At 42.5% G+C, this 20,149-nt stretch overlaps 1 protein-coding gene across 1 annotated transcript in view; it reads left to right on the top strand.

Moving 5' to 3' along the window:
• Window positions 1–18,035, top strand: part of ABHD8 (abhydrolase domain containing 8) — a 42,291-nt gene extending 24,256 nt beyond the window's left edge. Inside the window, 4 exon segments of the mRNA XM_082243312.1 lie at window positions 3–166; window positions 6,964–7,134; window positions 8,716–8,932; window positions 16,974–18,035. Coding sequence (XP_082099438.1) covers window positions 3–166; window positions 6,964–7,134; window positions 8,716–8,932; window positions 16,974–17,141 — 720 coding nt within the window. The 3' untranslated portion in view covers window positions 17,142–18,035.
• The last annotated feature ends 2,114 nt before the right edge of the window (window positions 18,036–20,149 follow it).

Below are 20,149 nucleotides of genomic sequence, written 5' to 3'. Positions count from 1 at the left end.
CAAAACTTGGCTATGAGGTAGTAGCCCCAGATTTGGTGGGACATGGATCCAGTGCAGCTCCACAAATTGGGGCGGCTTACACCTTTTATGCTCTCGCAGAGGATATGAGATGTGTTTTCAAACGTTACGCCAAGAAAAAGAACATCTTAGTTGGACATTCATATGGGTGAGTTGCAAAAAACCAAAGGAAAACAAAATTCGGTGTAACCGAAAAAAGAACTGCGCAAATGGAGTGATATTTAACAATAAATATATAAATGTGAAAAATTAGGGAATTTCTTCCTCTAGCGAGCAGCAATAAAAACGTGAAAACGCAATATGTGATAGTGAATGTGGGTTATTGCGCTCAGCAGTATACTCACAATAAAGTGCTAATGCATAAATAACATAAACATATGAACCAATTATTTAAAGGTGAATATTCCAATGAATATAGCAATAATAAAAATAATAAACATAGTCCTTGAAAAGTGCTCGGTGCAAACTTTAAGTTCCAGCAGCAAATACAATTGGACTTGATGTGAAATGCCTTCACCAATCACCATACACCCAGTGCTCGGATAAAATACTTCTTACCAAAAGAAGTTGACCCCTTAATTATAGGGGGTCATGATCGCAATGTATCTCCACAAGAGCTCCAAAATCTCCTATTACAGTCTTCACATCCAGTGTGTGATAAGCCAGAAGTAAACAGATGACTCCGAGACTCCGGACTTTGCTATAGTCATGCAGCTGTCCTCAGGTGCTGCCCTGTACACGGCCCGCTGCAGCACTGCTCTGGGATCACACACAAGCCCCGCCCACTAGCCCAATGCTGCTCCACACTGGCAGCTCTCCTCTCCTCAGGCTGCTCCTCTCTGCTATCCCCTTGCAGGCTCTGCCCAGTCAGCCGGTCACGTTGATTCATAAATCATCACAGGGGATTGTATTTTTTTATAACGTGTGATAAAAAGGGGTGAGAGTCCAGCACACAGCCGGACTTCAGACTGTGCACAATGACATGCAGGGACAGCGAGAGGATAGATGGAGGATTAGGAGCCCTTCCTTTGTTTGCATGCAGTAATAGCGCTAAGGCTATAAGGCTATTACTGCATGCAAACAAAGGAAGGGCTCCTAATCCTCCATCTATCCTCTCGCTGTCCCTGCATGTCATTGTGCACAGTCTGAAGTCCGGCTGTGTGCTGGACTCTCCCCCCTTTTTATCACACGTTATAAAAAAATACAATCCCCTGTGATGATTTATGAATCAACGTGACCGGCTGACTGGGCAGAGCCTGCAAGGGGATAGCAGAGAGGAGCAGCCTGAGGAGAGGAGAGCTGCCAGTGTGGAGCAGCATTGGGCTAGTGGGCGGGGCTTGTGTGTGATCCCAGAGCAGTGCTGCAGCGGGCCGTGTACAGGGCAGCACCTGAGGACAGCTGCATGACTATAGCAAAGTCCGGAGTCTCGGAGTCATCTGTTTACTTCTGGCTTATCACACACTGGATGTGAAGACTGTAATAGGAGATTTTGGAGCTCTTGTGGAGATACATTGCGATCATGACCCCCTATAATTAAGGGGTCAACTTCTTTTGGTAAGAAGTATTTTATCCGAGCACTGGGTGTATGGTGATTGGTGAAGGCATTTCACATCGAGTCCAATTGTATTTGCTGCTGGAACTTAAAGTTTGCACCGAGCACTTTTCAAGGACTATGTTTATTATTTTTATTATTGCTATATTCATTGGAATATTCACCTTTAAATAATTGGTTCATATGTTTATGTTATTTATGCATTAGCACTTTATTGTGAGTATACTGCTGAGCGCAATAACCCACATTCACTATCACATATTGCAAAAAACCAAAGCTGTAGCATTATGGCTAACTTACACACCACATGGCATACTAAACTGGTTTTCATTCATTCAAAGAAAAATTATAATTTATAAAGAGGAAGACATTTTCACTATGTATTTTGAATGGACTTGCAGTGCATCCGAATACACAAAAAATGGACATACACATTTTGTTTAAATTATTAAACATTTTTTGAAACTTGTGGGGTGCACCAAGTAAATTAAATGTGGGGAGAATCAGGATCACACTAAATATACACATACTGAATGTACAGTCAAACAATTAGGATGAGGAACATGGTCATACGATCAGAAGGTAATGGCAATGATATTGGAGATTGGGGGTGCAGGAAAACAAGGGAAAATAGGCGATCCTAATATAGCATTAAAAACAGGAACAGAGAGGAAGGGGAAAGTCTGTAAATAGTATGGAAGAAACAAAAGGTTGAATGAAAGGGGGGGGGTTGACCAATGTTTTTTTTTTTTCTATAAATTGTACTTTAATCAGCTAGTAGCTCTTGGGTATGTGGGAAACCTGAGGCTAGGTAGGTTGATTATCTGTTATAGGGGGATGCCATGAGTTATTCCATGCTGTGTATATATACGTTTCTGAAGCCACTCTGAGACAGTTGGGGTTTGTGTAGTTTTCCAGTGGCAGAGGATTACAGCCTCTGCCATCTAGGGATGCCTTTTTTGGCTTTGGGAATAGACCTTGGGTTTACGGACTGGAAGGCAATTTCAGGGGCATTTCGATTTTAGAGCTGGTGACTTGTTTGTAAAGATTTAATATTTCAGTAAATTAAACTAAGAGGCAGTGGCACAATGAATAGATCATGGTCCTCACTGCCATTTTACACCACCACCAGAGATCATTCATCACTATTTTAAAACTGCATTTTTATGCCACACTAGCAATGCTAGCTTTAATTGTATGGGTAACTATCTTGGGTAGATTGCCTGCCTGAAATTGACAGTCCCGGTCTGTTTTCCACGCTACTATATATTATTATATAAAAGAGTAAGGGTTTTGCAAAAAGATATGATAAAATTGTGGCACGATGTGTGTAGGGGTTGCCTCTCACAAAGAAAGAGATTCAAATGGGATCTGACCTTTATTCTGTAGGCAAGCTACGAAACCACGTAATTGAAAATTTTGGAGCCAGTGGCCATGAGCAGGTTGTAAGAGTGGGAAGAGGGTAAAGTTTACCATGGTGAAGGACTCCATGAATAGGGGAAAAGTTTGGGCGTGTCCATTAAAGTAAATAAGGTCAGGCCAGACCCATAGGATATTAAAGGTACCCCGGATAGGGATATCCACAATTTAGCCTTTCGTTACAATTAAACTTTGAATTGAATAGTTTTTATTAAAGTTTATGCATTGAAAACGCAAACATTTTCCCAAAACCTCCCTCTCTCTCCAAGCCTCAAATCCACAACACAAAGGCACATAAAGCAATACCAGGAAAGTATACATACATAGACACTGACTGCTGAGTTTAAGATGGTGCAATCACCTTGTCAGTACCGTTTTAGAGTACTGTAGGAACTTTCATGCAATATACCTTTATTACTCAATAATGGGAGCTACTTACACTTGCACTTTAAAATGAACCCTACTTGTACTTATCTGTGTAACACATACCGTATTTATATATGTATAACACGCACCTAAATTTTAGGAGAGAAATTTAAGGAAAAAAGCTGAAATTTAAAATAAACAGCTTTGAACTCAGAACATTTTTTTTTTAATCAAATGCAGTCTCACCAGTGCCCACGAATGCAGCCTCCTCATCAACGCAGTCCCCACGAATGCAGCCTCGCCAGCGTAGTGTCCATCATTGCAGCCTCACCAGCGCAGTGTCCATCATTACAGCCTCACCAGCGCAGTGTCCATCATTGTAGCCCCGCCAGCGCAGTGCCCATAGTTGCAGCCTCGCCAGCGCAGTGCCTATAGTTGCAGCCTCGCCAGCGCAGTGCCTATAGTTGCAGCCTCGCCATCACAGTGCCCATAGTTGCAGTCTCACCAGCGCAGTGCCCAGAGTTGCAGCCTCGCCAGCGCAGTGCCCATAGTTGCAGCCTCGCCAGCGCAGTGCCCATAGTTGCAGCCTCGCCAGTGCAGTGCCAGTAATTGCAGCCTCGCCAGTGCAGTGCCAGTAATTGCAGCCTCGCCAGTGCAGCGCCAGTAATTGCAGCCTCGCCAGCGCAGTGCCAGTAATTGGAGCCTCGCCAGCGCCATTGATTCTATCTCGAAGTCCATGAAGCAGCGCCGAGAGGTAGAAGGAGGCGGGCAGGGCTGAGGAGAAGGAAGGACGCCTGCGCTGATATCGGAAGTCCCGGCGCCTATGATAGACGTCGGCATAGGAGGCGGGACTTCCGATGACAGCGCGTCCTTCCTTCTCCACGGCCCCGCCCGCCCCCTTCTACATCTCGGTTCTGCTTCCTGGACTTTTTTTTTTTCATATCGGCGTATAACACGCACTGCTGCTTTTTCCTTCTTTTTTAGGAGGAAAAAGTGCGTGTTATACGCCGATAAATACGGTAAATAGTAGAAACATTGGATTACATTCTTTGTAGTATGCCAAGAACTGATTTAGGTTGATCAACATTCTTTCAGTACTGAAGCAAATATGAAGATGATAGCCATGAAGCTTGAACCTTAAAAAATAAATAAATAAATTCTATCTTGACAGCTTTCATTTAAAGCTGTAATAAACCCAGAAGCAAACATTTATTATATTGCAGCTTACCGTTTCTTAGATATGATGGCTGCAATTTTCTTTTTTAGGCTTTCTTTCTTCTATTTTCATCTTGTGGTCCAGCCAGCAAGTCTGCTTTTTTCAAAAGAGCAAGCTCTCCAGCAGAATGTATCAGTTACAGAGATGAGACAAACCATTTACCACTGCAGGGGTGCTTACATATATCTATTTTTATTTATTTATATAAAACTATTATCCCTAAAGGAAAAAAAAAAAAGTTTGCTGTAGCTGCCTTTAAAGCATTAGCTGGAGTTTGGTTTAAAAAAAATCTGCTAGTACATCTAACACTACCCTACCCCCAGACTGACAATGCTGTTGTCCAAAGGTGCCCCCTGTGCTCCTTCATCCAGTGTGGGGGCACTCCAATATATGTATGTTACTGGCTGGATCACTAGGTGATAATCAGATGGAAGAAAAGCCTAAGAAAAGAAAATAAATGCAACCACCACATCTATTGATTGGTAAGCTATAATATTTTACACTTTTGGTTTTGGGTTTAATACCTGTTAAATTCCTCAGGCAATCAAACATTTGAAGATACGCTATATTGCCAAAAGTATTGGGATGCCTTTACACAAACATGAACTTTATGGCATCCCAGTCTTAGTCCGTAGGGTTTAATATTGAGTTTGGCCACCCTTTGCACCTCTTCTGGGAAGGCTGTCCACAAGGTTTAGGAGTGTATCTATGGAAATGTTTGACCATTCTTCCAGAAGCGCATTTGTGAGGTCAGGCACTGATGTTGGACAAGAAGTCCTGGCTTGCAGTCTCTGCTCTAATTTATTCCAAAGGTGTTCTATTGGGCTGAGGTCAGGACTCTGTGCAGGCCAGTCAAGTTCCTGCACCCCCAAACTCGCTCATCCATGTCTTTATGGACCTTGCTTTGTGTATTGGTCCAAATCATTTGGTGGTGGGGGGATTATGGCGTGGGGTTGTCTTTCAGGGGTTGGGCTTGGCCCCTTAGTTCCAGTGAAGGGAACTCTTAAGGCGTCAGCATACCAAGACATTTTGGACAATTTCATGCTCCCAACTTTGTGAGAACAGTTTAGGTTGACCCTTCTTGTTCCAACATGACTGCATACCAATGCACAAAGCAAGGTTCATAAAGACACGGATGAGCGAGTTTGGGATGGTGGAACTTTACTGACCTCAATCCGATAGGTCACCTTTGGGATGAATTAGAGTAGGGACTTCGAGCCAGGCCTTCTCCTCCACATCAGTGCCTGACCTCACAAATGTGCTTGTGGAAAAATGGTTAAACATTTCCATGTACACACTCCTAAACCTTGTAGACAGCCTTCCCAGAAGGCTGTTATAGCTGCAAAGGGTGGGCCAATTCAATGTTGAACCCTACGAACTAAGACCGGGATGCCATTAAAGTTCATGCACAAGTGAACCAACGGCTTCTGCAATGCCCGCTGGTTGATGCGACTTTCCCTTGTTTCGCTACCTAGGTAACTATTGCCTTCATGTCATGTTCTCTATTGCTAATTACTTTGAATATGTAAGATTGTCATATGTAATGTATAATGACCTAAGGGAGCCCTACCTACTCTCTTATCTAGGGGACCCTCACAATTCCCTACTGTTTGAATTTTTTGTTGTTTTGCTGTACCACAATACCCATGCGTGGGTCACCTTGCTACCTACCTCTCTGTATGTGTGTTTGTTATATGTTTGTGGCATCAAAACTAATAAAAAGGTTTTACAAAAAAATAAGTTTAGGTGCGATTAAAAGCAGGCATCCCAATACTTTTGGTAATCTAGTGTAGATAGGATGTTTCTTTAACCTCTCATATTTTAGAAGCACCTAGTTTTAAATGGTTTGTTACTTCTACCGTATAATGGAAGAGCAAGCTTTCTGTTACAGCATTGGTAGCAGTAAAAACAAAAGGCTAGTAGCAATTTCTTGGTGTTGGAGTAGTTTTTTCCCTATTCACTTGTCTACCTCTACAGGGAATAAACCTGGACTATTCTGAGATATAAGTTTGAATTTAGAGATAGAGCAGATAATACTTATAGTTTTGCTCAAGTCTTTTTTTGATGGTATAGGTTCTTTGACAGAATCTGCAATTGTACCCGTGTGCTTTGTGATTTCACAGAATGATATATATATATATATAAAAGTAAACTGAGCATAAACATAAATGTTTCATAGACATTGAAATGATGTGGATGTTAAAAAAAATATTATTAGTAAGTATTGTTACTGAAAACTGTGCTAAGAGGAAAAAGGAAGTCAAGAGAGAAATGGGTCTGTTTTTAGCATAAATGGTTTTTCTTTAGAGTCAAGCATGTAAGGATTTTAAACACTGAACTATGATGGTTGAAGTTCCTTTCTTAATATTTATATTATTTCTAAAACCCTTAGGGTCTCCTTCTGTACCTTTCTTGCCCATGAGTATCCTGACCTAGTCCACAAGGTGGTTATGATTAATGGTGGTGGACCCACAGCCCTTGAACCCAGCCTCTGCTCCATCTTTAATATGCCTACCTGTGTGTTGCACTGTTTGTCTCCTTGCCTGGCGTGGAGCTTCCTCAAGTGAGTTTTCAACAAACACTTCTATTTGTCAAATTTTAAAGGCATGTATTTGTTGAGTTTAGGGTGGTAGAGTATCGGAAAACTTACAAGCTTATTCAGTTAAACAGTGCAAATTATTGATGAATGGGTAGATGCCATAGCCCATTGCAACCAGTCAATGCCAGTTCCAGCAGCAGGGGCTCTTCTTTGCTCCTTTTACAGCCCTGGGAATGTAGGTGAGCCCTCGATAATGTCGGTGAAGGGGCAGCTGCAAGGCTGGTGAAGAGGATCAGCTTTAGGAAAACAGCTGTTTATTGGAGAAGAATTAATTCTATCTATTACATACCCCCTAGACCAGTGATGGCGAACCTTGGCACCCCAGACGATTTGAAACTACATTTCCCATTATGCTTATGCACTCTGCATTGAGGTGGAGCATCATGGGAAATGCAGTTCCAAAGCTTGTGGGGTGCCAAGGTTTGCCATCACTGCCCTAGACGAAGCGAGCATTAGACCATTAAACGTTATAAATAAAGGATGACCTCCATTCAATGGATATAAATTTTATAGAAAGCCTGACCATGTGGGAACACAGAGTCCAACATGTTTGTGGCTTCCAACTGTCCCTCCTTTGGAGGTTCTGTCCTTTTTAAACCAGCCATAGATGGTGCAATTTTCTTTCCTGCAACCAGGACCCTGGCCGAGATTAGAACCATCTATGCTTTATGGAACCAAATTTCTTAAGCCAGCCATAGACGGTTTGAATCTTAGCAATTTCAGCAGGGACCCGAGATTCGAAACCTGTATGGGCAGGCTTATTGTACCCAAGTTGATAAATCGATCAACTTGGGTACAACCAGCCTGTTGGATTTTTCATTGCTAGAGTCTTTAGTAATCGAGCTAGTGGTTGCAGAAAACAAACTTGCACCATCTATGGCCGACTTTAGTCTCCCTTTGCTCCTTAGTTGTCCCTCTTTTAGGCTTAAAGTGTTTGTTATCCAAACATTTTATATTCCTGATATGTGCCTGCTGTACCATGTACTGCACCATACCTTGTATCAAACATTTTTCATTATTTTTCATTAATGTAACATTTTACATTATTCTATTTGTTATTTTGAGATGAAAAGCAAAGTAGTGAAAAAAAACTGGATGTATTCATTCGTGTTTGCATATTTATTTTTCATGGTTAGAAAAGCTGGGGTGTGTTCTCTACCTATATTTTTGTAATATAAGGTTTTACTTTTTCCTATCTAAATGTATCATGTATTAATTAGTCATAATCATTAGTAGTACTACTCTAGGCTAAAAAAAGAGCTTTTAAGATTTGTTGATGTGCAGTACAGTGTACAGAAGTGAGGTGTGCAATACCTTAGAAATGCCAGTTTTACAGGCCAACTATGCCTGTGCATTTTTAAAATTTATAAATAAAATTGCAATGAAATATATATTAGGCCCCGATACATGAACTGGTGTCAACGTTTTTATTATCCAGTGATAATAGTGGCAGGAATGTGTTACACGAGTGACAATATGATCTGTTATGTCTGTATATTGCATTGTCAGTGTCAAAAAATTGCTGACTTATTTCTGTCTTGTCAGGGCTGGATTTGCTCGACAAGGTGCCAAAGAGAAACAGCTCCTACGAGAGGGCAATGCCTTCAACGTGTCATCCTTCGTGCTACGAGCCATGATGAGTGGCCAGTACTGGCCAGAAGGTGATGAGGTGTATCACGCAGAGTTAACTGTCCCTGTGCTGCTTGTGCATGGAATGCATGACAAATTTGTTCCCCTAGAAGAAGACCAACGGATGGCAGAGGTACTAAATTACAAATAAAGTCTTATGTATGAACTGGCTTTACATGTTCTGTACTTGAAAATATGTCAAGTTTCAAAACTGCACACACCAGTGAAATGGTGAAAAACATGGTACCTAAAATTGTCCATAGGTAACACTTTGCAGCTTATCATTTCCGGGTTAAAGTGGAGTTCTACTCAAAAGTGGAACTTCCGCTTTAGGTGGTCCTGACCCCCTGACATGCCACATTTGGCATGTCATTTTTTTTGGGGGGGGGGGGGAAGCGGGTACCTTGTTTTGACAGGTACCCGCTCCCACTTCCACTCGGGCCACCTAGGTGGCTCGGGTGGAAGCTCTCCTCTCCTCCTCCCTCCCTGCAATCTTCTGGGACATGTCACAGGTCCCAGAAGATTGCCCGTCCATTCCGGACATGCAGCGCGCACCCGGCTGTGAAGCCGCAAGCTGTCACAGCCGGGTGCCCACACTAGCGATGCTGGCGCCACGGGGAGAAGACAGAGAGAACCGAGGCTCCCACCTGGCCGCAACGCTGGACCGCGGGACAGGTGAGTATGTGTTTAATAAAAGTCAGCAGCTACACTTTTTGTACCTGCTGACTTTTAATAAACACAAAAGCCAGTAGAACTCTGCTTTAACAGTGAATGATGGACCTAGAATTGGTGCTCTCATGCCAGCGTGCAGGACAATACCTAATATGTGTGGTGCAATCATTATTTTTATTCACATGCACATTTGCATTTGAATTAGCCATTGGGCTCTATCCACAAAGCCAACACATTGGGAGATGTAGCCTTATTTTCAAAAAGAGTGAAAGTTATTTTCAAAGTTTAGTGAATTGAGGCTTGTGTGTTAATTTTTTTAGTTAAAACGGCAAGAGGCCTTATGTGCGAAGAGGAGAAGAGCCTGTTATATTGCCCAAACCTACCCTTATAAAGTTATGTTTACACATACCAGTTGGAGACAGTCCATTCTCTCAGACATTTTGTCAAATATATATGAATTAAAAAATAAACCTTGCGCTAGATATTAATAAAATGGGATTGCTGCAACCAAATCCTAAATACTGGATCAAAAATAGTGTGAAAAAGTCCCATAATTTCCCATTATTTGAGATCTCCACCGTCTGGTAAGAGGCCAACATTTATATAGATTAGAAGAGCACTTTATTTGCACTGGAGCACATTATATGAGTTTGGAGCACTTTTTGAAACACCCGGATAAATATGGGTTCAATGATTATGGACTTTTTTGATTATTTAGTCATTTACTTTGTATATTTATGACATTTTGTTGTACACATAAGTTTATGATATGCATTAGTATGAAATTGTGTATAGTTCTTATCTTAATACGTTGCACATGTTTTGGGCATTCAGTTAAAGGGATATCGTGCTATATTAAATATATATTACATGGTATACTGAGTTGAGCTTCTAAACTGAATTTAGCTTGCAGGAAAACCCATATTAGCTCTACTACACTGCCCTCTAAAGGCATGTGTATGAAGTGTTTACGCTTTGCCATTCTGCTACAGACTGCAAGTTTGCTAAGTCTCGGTTCACACTACCGCGACTTGTCAGGCGACTTGGTTGCCTGACGAGTCGCTGTCCATTCTGTGCTACGGGAACCGTTCTAATAGGAGAGACTCAGGTCAAGTGCCAAATCCTCTTTACCGTTTCTCAGCTTTGCAACCCAATACCATCATATATATTCTGGTTATGAGCATGTTGTAGTTACAGTGGGTACGGAAAGTATTCAGACCCCCTTAAATTTTTCACTCTTTGTTATATTGCAGTCATTTGCTAAAATCATTTAAGTTCATTCTTCTTCCTCATGAATGTACACATAGCACCCCATACTGACAGAAAAACACAGAATTGTTGACATTGTTGCAGATTTATTAAAAAAGAAAAACTGAAATATCACATGGTCCTAAGTATTCAGACCCTTTGCTTAGTATTTAGTAGAAGCCACCTTTTGATCTAATACAGCCAGGAGTCTTTTTGGGAAAGATGCAACAAGTCTTTCACACCTGGATTTGGGGATCCTCTGCCATTCCTCCTTGCAGATCCTCTCCAGTTCTGTCAGGTTGGATGGTAAACGTTGGTGGACAGCCATTTTTAGGTCTCTCCAGAGATGCTCAATTGGGTTTAAGTCAGGGCTCTGGCTGGGCCATTCAAGAACAGTCACGGAGTTGTTGTGAAGCCACTCCTTCGTTATTTTAGCTGTGTGCTTAGGGTCATTGTCTTGTTGGAAGGTAAACCTTCGGCCCAGTCTGAGGTCCAGAGCACTCTGGAGAAGGTTTTTGTCCAGGATATCCCTGTACTTGGCCGCATTCATCTTTCCCTCGATTGCAACCAGTTGTCCTGTCCCTGCAGCTGAAAAACACCCCCACAGCATGATGCTGCCACCACCATGCTTCACTGTTGGGACTGTATTGGACAGGTGATGAGCAGTGCCTGGTTTTCTCCACACATACCGCTTAGAATTAAGGCCAAAAAGTTCTATTTTGGTCTCATCAGACCAGAGAATCTTATTTCTCACCATCTTGGAGCCCTTCAGGTGTTTTTTAGCAAACTCCATGCAGGCTTTCATGTGTCTTACACTGAGGAGAGGCTTCCGTCGGGCCACTCTGCCATAAAGCCCCGACTGGTGGAGGGCTGCAGTGATCTTTGACTTTCTACAACTTTCTCCCATCTCCTGACTGCATCTCTGGAGCTCAGCCACAGTGATCTTTGGGTTCTTCTTTACCTCTCTCACTAAGGCTCTTTTCCCCCGATAGCTCAGTTTGGCCGGACGGCCAGCTCTAGGAAGGGTTCTGGTCGTCCCAAACGTCTTCCATTTGAGGATTATGGAGGCCACTGTGCTCTTAGGAACCTTAAGTGCAGCAGAAATCTTTTTGTAACCTTGGCCAGATCTGTGCCTTGCCACAATTCTGTCTCTGAGCTCTTCAGGCAGTTCCTTTGACCTCATGATTCTCATTTGCTCTGACATGCATTGTGATCTGGAAGGTCTTATATAGACAGGTGTGTGGCTTTCCTAATCAAGTCCAATCAGTATAATCAAACACAGCTGGACTCAAATGAAGGTGTAGAACCATCTCAAGGATGATCAGAAGAAATGGAAAGCACCTGAGTTAAATATATGAGTGTCACAGCAAAGGGTCTGAATACTTAGGACCATGTGATATTTCAGTTTTTCTTTTTTAATAAATCTGCAACAATGTCAACAATTCTGTGTTTTTCTGTCAGTATGGGGTGCTATGTGTACATTCATGAGGAAGAAGAATGAACTTAAATGATTTTAGCAAATGGCTGCAATATAACAAAGAGTGAAAAATTTAAGGGGGTCTGAATACTTTCCGTACCCACTGTATATATACCTCTAGAAAACAGCAAAGTGATAATTTGCAAAGTCCTGTTGAACATGTTGCCTTCCTAATACAATTACTAAAACACAGCATTCATTAGTTTTGTATTTTAGTAACAGTCAACTGTTTTGTAGCAAAGCTTTACTTATTTTATTAGTAAGTACTGTACCTAGGCATAGTAGTCTTCATGTTCAAAAAAACCCTTACCTAAAAAAGCAACTATTGCCAGTTATTAGTTTGATTACATTTTCAGAATAAAAGGACATGATTTAACCACTTCAATACTGGGCACTTTCACCCCCCTCCTGCCCAGGCAAATTTACAGCTTTTAGCACTGTTGCATTTTGAATGACAATAGCGCGGTCATGCAACACTGTACCTAAAGCAAATTTATCTCATGTTTTCCCCCACAAATAGAGCTTTCTTTTGTTGGTATTTGATCACTGCAAGGTTTTTTCTTTTTTGCTAAACAAAAAAAAAAAAAGACCGAAAAGTTTGAAAAAAAAAAGATGTTTTTTTTGTTTATGTTATACAATTTTCTAGATAGATACGTTTTTTTCCTGCACTGATGAGGAGGCACTGATGGGGTGGCACTAATATGCGGCACTGATAGGCAGCACTCATAGGCAGGACTGATGGGCACTGATATGTGGCACTGATAGGTAGCACTGCTATGTAGCATTGGTGGGCACTGATAGGCGGCACTGCTGGGCACTGATAGGGGGCACTGCTGGCCACTGATGGGCACTGATAGGCTGCACTGGTGGGCAATAATGGGCACTGGTGGGCGGCACTGATAGATGACAATGATGGGCACTGGTGGGCAGCACTGATGGGGAGGGCACTGGCGGGCAGCACTGATGGGGAGGGCACTGACGGGCTCCCTGAGCCCTGATTGCTATCCCTTGTGGCCATGGTGGGCATCCCTGGGGTCATGGGTGGGCATCCCTGGTGGTTCTAGTGGCATCCCCCCCAAGGGTCTGCACTGGTAATCAATGCTCTGATTACCAGTGCAGACCCCCCCTGTCAGGAGAGCCGCAGATCGTCTCTCCTCTACTCGTGCCTGTCAGGCACAAACTAAGGAAAGCTGATCAATGGCTCTTCCTGTGTACTATGTGACCAGCTGTGATTGGACACAGCTGGTCACTTGGTAAAGAGCCTACAGGGGGGCTCGCAGAGTGCATTATCCTGCCGTCGTCATATGACGTCTGGTCAGAATAATGCAACCACCTTCCCGCCGTCATTTGCCTATAGGGCGGGCGGGCGGGCGGGAAGTGGTTAATGAAGTGTGTAATGCTCATGACTGCGCTAGATAGACTACAAACTCATGTCACCTTACTTTGTGCTTTAATGAATCAAATAGAGAGTAAAACAATCGTAAACTTTTACCAGCTCCTTCCCAAGCCTATTCTGACACTTCGCTCCTACATGTTAAATTCGACTTCTTTTTGCTAGAAAATTGCTTAGAATCCCCAAACATTATATATATATATTTTAGCAGATACCGTATAGAATAAAATTATGTGTGTTGCAATTTTTTAAGTCACACGGTATTTGCACAGTTGTTTTACAAATGCAATTTCTTTTAGAAAAAAAAAAAACACTTTAATGAATAAAATAATAATAATAATAAAAAAAAAACAAAACAGTAAAGTTAGCCCAATGTGTTTGTATAATGTAAAATATGATGTCACACTTTAAAATTGCGTCTGCCCGTGGAATGGCGGCAAACTACAGTGCTTAAAATTCTTCATAGGCGATGCTTTAAATGCCTTTCCAGGTTACCAGTTTAGAGTGACACAGGAGGTCTGGTGCTAGAATTGTTGCTCTCGCTCTGAGGTTTGCATGTATGGTGCAATCACCATTTACATATGCATGCTGGAGTAGCGTATGCATTTGCATTTGCACGTAAGCATGGTGGGACGGGGGGGCGCTTTCATTTTTAATTTTTATTATTTCATTTATAAAAACATTTCTTTTTTTTTTTTATACACTTTTATATTTTATTTTTTTGTAATAACTTTGTTATCACAAGGAATAAACAACATCCCTTGTGACTGCATGGGCAGTGACAGGTCTTTTAGACCCCAGATCTCTCCTGGCCCCCCATGCACCATGCAGCCGATCAGACCGAGATCGGTCCAATTGGCTGCTTCTCTGGCCACTGGTGGCAAGGTAAACAAAGGGATGGAACCTGGAAGTGACGAATACCCATCGCTCCTGGTTTCCAAGCTTGCAGAGAGAGCGGAACAATGTCAGTTCCTCTCTCTCTGTACCAGGTAGCCATCGCCACCGGCTACATTGCTCCCAGCCTCCGGGAGGGGCAGCGGCAGGAGGGGAGTGGAACCCCCTTCCTCCACCTGCAGAAGTGATAGAGTGGCTAATTAGCCACTCAGATCGCTTCTGGCAAAAATAGAATTGCTGGCTGCAAAAAATGATACCGGGATGATGCCTGTAGGTGCAGGCATCATCCCGGTATTACCACCGAACCCCAAGGACGTACAGGTACGTCTGTAGAAAGTTGCTCTTAAAAAATATTTATCTTTATTCAGGAACCACAGAACACAACTGCTGATAAGATCAGTTGATGCGTTTCAGCCTATAAGGCCTTAGTCATAACTACATTTAGATACAAAACTTTGAAATATATAGTGACTCTATATATCACAAGCTCCACCCATTCATTATCCTAATTGATTGCAGACAATTAGCAAAAATTTTAATTTATCGTAGTATATACTTGGGAGACCCATGTATGTGCCACTTAATATCCACAAACTACACAATGATAGTATACATAGAAAACAATGTTTAAAAAAATTATAAAGAGACCAAACGGGAGGAGAGACACTGTAGAGAGAGAGTTTAATCTAGATCCCATCTCAGGTTTAACCCCTGGAATGAAGTCTAAAAATCCACCATGCCTCTTTTCCTAGTAACCTTCTCTCCCTATCGCACCCTATACGGGTAAGTCCATTTGGGGGAGGTGGTTAAAATAGTAAATCTCAACTCCAGGCAGAAAAAAAGTATTTTTTAAATGCAAGCACCTGTATTATATCTGATATCAGTCTCCTGCCATTCAGTCTACAGCAGAGCTTAAACTGTGAGACAGAGAAGCAGCACAGAAATCAGTTGTGCTGCAGTGTTTATGTTTTCATTAGAAGCTGTGTTTTCTATTTGTGCTTATAGAAAGAGATAGCAAAGTGACAGAGAGTGAGCTCATCAGCCAGGCTGGGATGAGGGGGAACAAAACTTGTGTTTGGGAACCGTATTCGAGAAAAATCGGGTTTATTTCCATGCAAGACAAGCCTATGCTGTGTAACAGAGTTGTGTAAATCTCTGTTTACAGATTTACCACTGGATATGAGCCAATTTTTAACAAGATGGGACCGATTTTAACTCACAACTGATGCACAGTTAAAAAGTTGTCAGGGACTGGTTTTAATTATTTTGTATCAGTATTTAAGAGCAGCTGATGGGTGATTTATGAATTAGGTTACCTACTATACATATTATAAATCTGTCTCAAAGTTTTAGAAAGGCCTTCTTAAGTATTTTAGATTTAGTAAAAGGGTGGTAATAAACAGCGCATACTCAGACTGGTCTGAGGTGGTAAGTGGGGTCCCCCAAGGCTCAGTCCTGGGACCAACCTTGTTCAATTTATTCATAAACAACATTGAGGTAGGGATCAGTAGTTCAATATCAGTTTTTGCAGAGGACACAAAATTGGGCAGGGCAATAACTGCACAGCATGAAGCAGATATCCTACAGAATGACCTGGACAAAATAACGGAGTGGGCAACGACATGGCAAATGAGGTTTAACATGGAGAAGTGTAAGGTTTTGCACTTGGGGACTAAAAACATAAAAGCACAATACACATTAGGAGGGGAACCCTTGGGGGAATCAAAAATGGAGAAAGATCTGGGAGTCTTGATTGATGATAGATTAGGCAATAGCATGCAATGTCAAGCGGCAGCTGCCAAGGCCAGCAGAATATTAGCATGCATAAAGAAAGGGATGTATTCCAGAGATAAGACTATAATCCTTCCACTTTATAAAACTCTGGTCCGACCGCATCTGGAGTATTCTGTCCAGTTCTGGTCGCCAGTCCTCAGGAGAGATGTGTTGGAGCTGGAAAGAGTCCAGAGAAGGGCAACTAAACTGATTAGGGGATTGGAGGACCTTAATTATGAAGAGCGTCTGCAATCGCTCGATTTATTCTCCCTGGAGAAGAGACGCCTGAGGGGGGACATGATAGCAATTTATAAATATCTCAATGGGGATCTCCGCTTAGAAAAAAAACTGTTCAGTCGAAGGGATTGCATGAGGACTCGAGGGCATACAATGCAATTAGAGAAGAAGAGTTTTAACCTCAGACAACGTGGGGGGTTCTTTACTGTTAGGGCTACAAGATTGTGGAATTGTCTACCACAAGAGGTGGTTTCTGCGGGAAGTATGGTGGCTTTCAAAAGACTATTAGACATACATCTCAAGGATCAGAACATTCAGGGGTATGTGAGATGATTACAGCCACACACACCTACACAGGTTGAACTGGATGGAATGTTGTCTTTATTCAACCTCACCTACTATGTAACTATGTGCTTGGTGGAGCAAATGGCACAGGTCTGATTATTAATTCTTGTTTTTTTTTTTTACCCAAACATGCAGATCCTACTAATCACATTTCTAAAGGTGATAGAAGAAGGCAGTCACATGGTCATGCTGGAGTGCCCAGAAACTGTTAACACTCTACTTCATGAGTTCTTCCTTTGGGAGCCAGAGCTGCAGAACTCAAGTGTAGAAGAAGTTGTGACACAGGACGTTGTGAACGAATGAGGAGGAAAAAGAATTACCTGACCATGCTGAGAGACAGAAGAGAGACTTTTCTGCTTTTAGGCCAAACAGTGACGCAAGTCTACGTTTGGAGAAGATACCCTCTGGTCTGAAAACTACTGGCCAAGGTTTATAGGTTTTGGCTCCCAGAGAATGGCGCCCAGGGAGAATTTTGTTTCAACAGTTCAGGAACTTAATCTAACGCAGCTTTCAGAAGAGGTCTCCCACCAATTGGCCTCCAAATCAGCCATAAAAAGTTGCAGAAAACAGCAAGAGGTTGACCAAGGTCCCTTGCTGGTAACAGATCAAGTTGACAGTTCATGTAGAATTATGGTATGTTACCTTGTAATGAAACTTTTTGTTCATAAGTCCGAATAAGAGGAAGGTATTTCAACGGAAGAGGGAGGTTCCTTTGTTAGTAACACATCAAGTTGACAGTTCATGTAGAATTATGGTATGTTACCTTGCCATGAACCTTGTTGACCATAAGTCCAAATAAGAGGAAGGTATTTCAACTGAAGAGGGCAGTTACGAAAAGAAAACAAATAAGAATGCTGAATTACTATTATCAAATTTAGGACATTGACAATCCACCTGCTAAATATCTGACTGTGGATGCAGACAGATTAATTTCCCCTTTATTGCCAAAACTAAACCACTGGCAGCAAAAGGGTTGCAAATATTGATGTATAATCCATGCTGAAGCCAGACCTGTTGGCTAATGAATGGCTAATGTAGAGAGTGAGGAATCACATAGAGAATATTTAAGAAGTATAAATATTGTTGATAATGTATTTTATGTGTTTCACATCTAAGATTGCTGTCCATCTCCTGTTGTTAACATGGAAGTTGTTTGATGGCACTATTGAATCCAAGTAAACATGTAATTTATTAATATTTCTGGCCTGTGTGTTTTGTTAGCCTTTTCATTGAACCTGCTTTAGCCAAGCAATGTGTGAAGAAAATGAAAGCAAAGGAAAATGGTGTTCCACTCCTATCACAATGTTAACTTCATTTCCCTTAAGTCCCTATTTAAACCTCATTGGTGGCTAGGAGATGTTTGTGGCTCATCACCCGATACAATAACTGACAATAATTATTGTCCTGAAGTCAGTGTTGATTTTAGCGTAATATTTCTGACCATTTCTGTTGATAATATCCTAGATACAACATGTTTATAGTCATGTGCACATTCATATGAACTATTATACACATGATTCTAATAATGCATGTACATGATGCTATTAAGCCTAGGCAATTGCTACAAGGGAAGATCTGCTCACCAGAATGTAGATCTACTACTTGCGGACTGTAAAGCAAACCTGTAATAATTCAGTACAGGCAGGGCCGGTGCTAGACTGTTTCACGCCCTAGGCAAGATCAGCTACTTGCGCCCCCCCCAAAAAAAAAAAAATAAAAGGGAAGGGGTTAAAAACTGCTCTATGTCATATCCAGTGACCCTGATCTGATGGTTCCTCCATGTAATGCTGTCATACCCAGTGATCCCAATGTTCCTCTATGTCACATCAGGGGTCCCTGATGTTCCCCCATGTCATAACCGGAGACCCTGATGTTTTTCCATGTCACACCTGGGGACCCTGATGTTCCTCCATGTCACACCTGGGGACCCTGATGTTCCTCCATGTCACACCTGGGGACCTCAATCCCCCATGGCACACCCAGGGATCCGAATTCCTCATGGCACACCTGGTGACCCCAAACCCCTGTTACACTTGTGACCCCTCTCCCCCATGTCACACCTGGTGACTCAGATTCCCCCTGGCATACCTGGTGACCGCAATTCTCTTTCACACCAGGGATACTCCATGTCACACCCAGGGACCCTGATTCCCTGTTCTGGGGACACTTACTGGGCAGTATGAAGAGAGTGGCCTGCACTCTGCACTCCTTCACCATGATCCTGCTTATTCCTTCTCCCAGGACGCTCCTCTCCTGGACCACAGTGCTCACCACAGCTCCAACCGGCTCCTGGTGGAGGGAGAAGCAGCAGTCAGAGAGCTCCGCACCTCCTTCATCACCAACATCCTCAGACCATTCTGTTGCCTCGTCGCTTCTGCTCCAGTAAAGGTGCCACCCTCCAGTGCCGAGCTCTAGCTCAGGTTCAGCTCTCCTCCACTTCCTGCTTAATACCGACCCAGGGAAATGAACAGCTGCCCATCAGCTCAGATTAGAGAGTCACTTCCCGCCCAGGGATTAGGCCGCTCAGCTCCAGACGAAGAGGATCATTATGCAGCTAGCACTCCGATGGGCTATTTTCCTGCCCCTTGGGGCTCCCCCAACAATGGTGGAAAGCCAGGGCCTGGTAGTTCTGCCACTGCCCCAGACACCTGGCATCTTCCTCTGTCCCTTCTTCCTCCCCCACTTCCGCCCCTCCCCTCAGCTCACAAGGATCATTCATGATGGAGAGTGAGTGCTGACTCGTGGCTGCGCCCCTAGGTGGCAATGCGCCCTAGGCGGCTGCCTAGTTTGCCTAGTGGAAGCATCGGCCTTGAGTACAAGTGCTATTACTAATCTTCTGAAAATGCTAGTGAGGCTGTTTTTTGGACCTACTGTCACTGACAATCACCTAAAACAAGTATGCAGGTAAGGAAAGTGAAATTAAGATCAGAAATCTATATCTGCATACTTGTTCCAGGCCAGTGGCTCTAAATATTGAAGCAAAATGGTCATTATTAAAACAAGGTTAACTAGCATTTTAAGAAGAAAAGATCAGTATCAACGGCATGTTTTTTTCCCCACATCAAGTTTGCTTTAACATTTTACATATTGCAAAAATCCCAAAGTGGCACCAAGACTGAAAAGCAGACCTGCTCAGGTGTCTGTATGTGATATTCCCAGAGGATGCCACTTTACATACGTTGTATTTACTTCTTACACCACCCTCCATAACTCGTCGAGGCATGGAATTCACAAGACCTATTAAGGTATGCTGTAGTAGCTGGCACCAATCCATCAGTAGCAGACCCTTTAAGTCCTGTAAGTTGCAAGGT

This window comes from Pelophylax lessonae (assembly GCF_965119305.1).
Source record: "Pelophylax lessonae genome assembly, chromosome: 1".
In the NCBI taxonomy this organism is placed as follows: Eukaryota; Metazoa; Chordata; class Amphibia; order Anura; family Ranidae; genus Pelophylax; species Pelophylax lessonae.
The sequence above is the reverse complement of the archived record's forward strand: the minus strand, read 5'-3'. Positions and strand labels throughout refer to the sequence as shown.